Source organism: Tachysurus vachellii, chromosome 2 (assembly GCF_030014155.1).
Source record: "Tachysurus vachellii isolate PV-2020 chromosome 2, HZAU_Pvac_v1, whole genome shotgun sequence".
Taxonomy (NCBI): Eukaryota; Metazoa; Chordata; class Actinopteri; order Siluriformes; family Bagridae; genus Tachysurus; species Tachysurus vachellii.
Window position 1 is genome coordinate 3475571 of NC_083461.1, and position 5000 is coordinate 3480570.

General features: G+C 40.1%; 1 protein-coding gene across 4 annotated transcripts in view; it reads right to left on the reverse strand.

Annotated features, from left to right (window-relative positions):
* afap1 (actin filament associated protein 1) overlaps positions 1–5000 on the reverse strand; it is a 75249-nt gene that overhangs the window by 1748 nt on the left and 68501 nt on the right. For all 4 annotated transcript variants that reach the window (XM_060893899.1, XM_060893915.1, XM_060893907.1 and 1 more), the window contains 5 exons: positions 4964–5000; positions 4269–4433; positions 3613–3803; positions 1632–1796; positions 1–918 (listed from right to left, as the gene is read on the reverse strand). The exon at positions 1–918 is cut by the window's left edge and continues 1748 nt beyond it; the exon at positions 4964–5000 is cut by the window's right edge and continues 84 nt beyond it. In XM_060893899.1, coding sequence (XP_060749882.1) covers positions 892–918; positions 1632–1796; positions 3613–3803; positions 4269–4433; positions 4964–5000 — 585 coding nt within the window. In that variant the 3' untranslated portion in view covers positions 1–891. The remainder of the gene's footprint in view (positions 919–1631; positions 1797–3612; positions 3804–4268; positions 4434–4963) is intronic.

Here is a 5000-nt window from a genome sequence, read left to right on the forward strand (position 1 = left end):
CGGTGAGGAGAGGAAGAGAGTCGGTGAGGAGAGGAAGAGAGTCGGTGAGGAGAGGAAGAGAGTCGGTGAGGAGAGGAAGAGAGTCGGTGAGGACAGGGAGAGAGTCGGTGAGGAGAGGAAGAGAGTCGGTGAGGAGAGGAAGAGAGTCGGTGAGGAGAGGAACTACCAGTTACCTCAGAGTTAACTGTAACTGTAAATGGACACAGATGTTGTATAAGAGAAATGAAACCTTTTAGATGTTTTATTCCTTACATCTGACCTTTAAATGTTTTCAAACTTTTTCAAGCAAGTTGTTTCACATAAAATGCTTCGCCCTCAAACTTCCTCTTCTCTTATTGTTCTCTGGTATCATATATTTGGCTTAAATTAAACATCCTAATGATCAGAAAGCTCAGCTTTTCCTTGGCACGTGGACATGGAGTCACTTAAAATAAAAAATTAAAAATTAAAACCACAAAAGCAAAAAAAAAAAAACTTGACCTGGCATGAGGCCAAATAAAATGCTGTAAAAAGCTTTAAATATAAACACACACACACACACACACACAGAGAAGCTTGCATTTAAACATTTACAAATAAATACTTTCAAAGTTTTTTTTTTCCTATAAACTGCCGGACGGCGGCCGGTTGTTAGCAGACCAGAGAACGCTGAGAAACAAACAAAAACCGAAAGCCAAAAGATTCTGAGCCTGTAAGGGTTTAATCTCCACTCACTGCAGGACAGCGAGCTCCTGTCACACGTCCTGATCTTACACTCACATGTGTTCTGCCTTGTCATGTGTCTCTGCTTCAGTCCACTCCTTTTCAATTTCTACTGTATGCAAATTTCAATAAATACAAACAAACAAACAGGAAAACAAGAACAATAATAAAAAAAAAGAAGCTGAAAGTTTACGTGCCAGACTTCATCTCCCATTCCTGCAAGACAACACACACACACACACACACACACACACACACACACACACACACACACAACTGATTAATCACTTGATCACTGCAGTGTAATGTTTTAGATCTGAAACATATAATAATTTATTATAATATATTCGTCATTTTTTTCCCCAAGATCTTTATTTATCTTTATTTTTTATGTTTTTTTTTTATTATTTATCTTAATGTAACTGGTGTGATTGTAACATTTCATATTTAATCTTAAAATTGCATTTAATTTTGTATTTAAATTTATTAAAAATAAATTATTTTTTATAACTTTTTTTTACATATTTTTCTCTTCTTGTTACATTTTTCTTTTAATTATTTTAATTATGATTTATTTAAAATAAACGATAAATCTACATGTTAAATACATCAGCATCGTTTAAAAAAATCTTTACAAATTGAAAAAAATGTAAAAAAAAAGCAATATTTCAAAATATTGTTGAAACAAAAAATAATGATATATATTTATATAAATCACAATTATCAGAAGTAGCTTATTCAATTTACATTTAATTTTTTTACCTTGATGTTATTGTTATTTTAACTATTTTATTTACATATATATATAAATAATTTTAATTTTATTCCTAAAAATAGCAGTTTGACATAACTGGAATATTTCCTACATGATCATTTACAGTGTGTGTGTGTGTGTGTGTGTGTGTGTGTGTGTGTGAGACAGAACTGACCTTGGCCTTCCTGAGCACATGGCCTCGTACTGGAGGGTTTTTCTGTGGTACTTGGCGTCGCAGTAAGGAGGCGCTGTTGACTGGCAGCGAGCAGGTCTCTGTGTCACTGGTGTCACAGCTGGAGATGGGAGAATTGTCCACTGTACGTCTGATCAACACTGGAGACTACACACACACACACACACACACACACACACACACACACACACACCACGTATACACACTTAGAGATGAAATCATACAATCCATAGTTTGCCCTATCTATACAGTTGAGGCCAAAATTATTAGCCCCCCAGGAATTTTGGAACATTTTCCTAAAGATCTTTCCAATGTTTGCAGCATTGATAAAACTTGATATAATCAAACATTCGCCAGTGCTATTTAGTAGCTTTTGGTACATTTTGGAATATAAAATACATTTTTAGGCTTGCTTTATAATCAAATATAGTGAAAATGGGGTGGTCAAAAATATTAGCCCCTTGTGAATATTTGCTTTCAAAACACACCCAATTAATCAATCAGCTTTCAAAACACACCTAATTAATCAATCAGCTTTCAAACCACACCTGTGCAGTCAATTGGCTTCCTAACAACACCTGGGCATTCAATCAGCATTAAAGGACTCCAAGGAACAGGGCACTTGAACACATTATTGGGAGAGACTACTTTTACTCACCATGCCAAAGACAAAGGAAATCAGTCTTGAGCTCAGAAAGAAGATAGTGGAGGCTCATGATAAGGGGGAAGGCTATACTGCCATTTCCAAGCTTTTCACAGTGTCTAGAACCGCCGTACGTTGCATCATTGCCAAGTACAAGGAGACAAATTCTGTAAGAAACAAACCTGGGCGTGGTCGTAAGCGCAAGATTTCAAGAACCCTGGAGAGGAAAATAGTCAGAGATATCAGCAAGATGCCCCAGACATCTGCCAAGATGATTGTTGCTGACCTGGCCTCTTCTGGAGTTGATGTTTCAAGGAACACAGTTGTGAGGGCTCTTCATCGTGGTGGGCTTCAGGGCCATCGTCCCAGAAGAACCCCTTTACTCAAACAGCGGCACATCACAGCTAGACTGAGGTTTGCCCGTGAACATTTGAAAGGTAAAGATGAGTTTTGGGAGTCTGTGCTTTGGTCTGATGAGACTAAACTGGAACTGTTTGGGCACATGGATGTTGCTTATGTTTGGCGAAGAAAGGGTGAGGCCTTCAACCCTAAGAACACAGTTCCCACAGTTAAACATGGTGGTGGGAGCATCATGCTGTGGGGCTGTTTTGCAGCTTCAGGCACAGGGAGCCTTGTTCGGGTGCATGGCATCATGAAAAAAGAAAATTATGTTGACATTTTGAGGGATAATATGCAGAAATCTGCTCGTAGTCTAGCCTTAGGTCGTCGCTGGGTCTTCCAACAAGACAATGACCCAAAGCATACATCGAAATTGGTCCAACAGTTCCTGAAGGATACCAAAACAAAGGTCCTGGAGTGGCCCGCACAGAGCCCAGACCTCAATCCTATTGAGAATCTGTGGCGAGTGCTCAAAGTGAATGTCCATGCTCGGAAACCACGTAATTTGGACCAGCTGGAGCAATTTGCAATGGAAGAATGGGCTAAAATCCCTCAGGAAACCTGTGCCAACCTAGTAAAGAACTACTCTAAGAGGTTGTTGTCAGTTGTGGCTCAGAAAGGGTTCACTATTGACTATTAATGACCGGGGGCTAATAATTTTGGACGTTTCATTTTTGCCCTTTCTTGTTTCAACTCACTATTTCAATTAAATATCCTAATCAAACTTAGTGGAGATTTTGTCTTTGTTATTTTGGAAACAAACACACTATAAAACACTTGTTGTTAATGGTCATTTCCATGGAGAAATCAAGAGTTTTGTCTAATTTCATAAGGGGGCTAATAATTTTGGCCTCAACTGTATATCCTATATCCAGTGTTCTAATATATCTCGGTGTGCTCGCCAGTATCCCCAGTTCAGACCTGTGGACTGGAGCTGCTGGTCTTGGGTTCGATGGTCAGTCCGAGAGTCACGCCTCCACTCAGAGCCTTCTTCAGACTCTCCTTCACCTCTGTCAGCTCCAGCTCCAAGTTCACTCGCTCCTCCTCTTTCAGTCTACACTCGTCCTCTACCTTCTTCAGCCGCTCTGTCAGCGAAGCCTGAGAGCGCTTACCTACACACACACACACACACACACACACACACACACACACACAGAAAACTCTCACTTCTGAACATCATTACAATATCAGGACTCAAATTTGAACAACTGATACATGCAGGTTGGTTATTTTCTAGGTTCCTGATATACAGCCACTACATTTTGCCATAAAAATGCTGTCTATATTTCCTGCAAAAAGTAGACTTCAGTACCACTAGGTGGCGCTCACGTACGAGCACCGGTCATTCTGTGAATTTTCATAATAAATGATAAAGAGCTTGCAAAATGAGCCCCAGGATTAAACCATCAGAGCCATGATTCACAAACTGTCTCCATCGTCTGTAGTATGTAGTGTGTTCTCACTGATTTGGGTTCTACAGCTTCTCCTGACGCTGTAAGTATTTGTTAATCTTATGTATTTATGTATTTGTTTCTCAGGTATGAACCCAGTCGTTGTTCTGTTGTTGTTCTCCTCACCGGTGCTGTTCTCGACGGCTGTGCGCAGATCTCTCCTGTCTTTCTTCAGCTGTGTGAGACGGTTACGAATCTCCTGCTTTCTTTTCATCAGCTCGTCCTCTTTCGCCTGGAGCCTCTTAGCGTCCGCTTCCACTCTGTTCTTCCCATATTTATACTGATCCAGACCTGTAGAGGGAAAACCATCAGAATAACACTTCATCTTCAGCTCTTTTATCCTCTAAATCTCCCCTTTACCTCAATACGGAATTGTTGAGCTTAAATGTAAAAGTGTTAGAAGCTAAATGTGACCACATTTTTTTAAAACAGTGCCCCCTGCTGTCAGGATGTATGTTATTAAAAAATATCCCTAAAGTTAAAGGAGTCCATTAGAGTGAAAGGCTTTACAGTATTTTTACGAGAGGAACGGTCTTCATAAACGTGGCCTGTTAACAACGGTGAGCGTTTGTGTGGACGAGGACGTGGATACGGATGTGGATGTATGACTCAGTGCTCTGGTGGTGAATTCGGGGTGACTGAGTTTACGCCTGACATCCTAACATCAACCCGCAAGAGGAATTATCATTCTTCTACACAGGATTTCCCAGAAAGAAGTCGTCGGTTGAATTAAGTGGGGTCGTGCGCACAGACGTGAAGTCTGCTCTGGGTGAGTGTGAGTAAAATATCCGCTATGTGATCTGGGGATTTTGTTCTCTTACTCGAATTGTTGCGTTTGATTGGAGCAGAGCCGTTGGT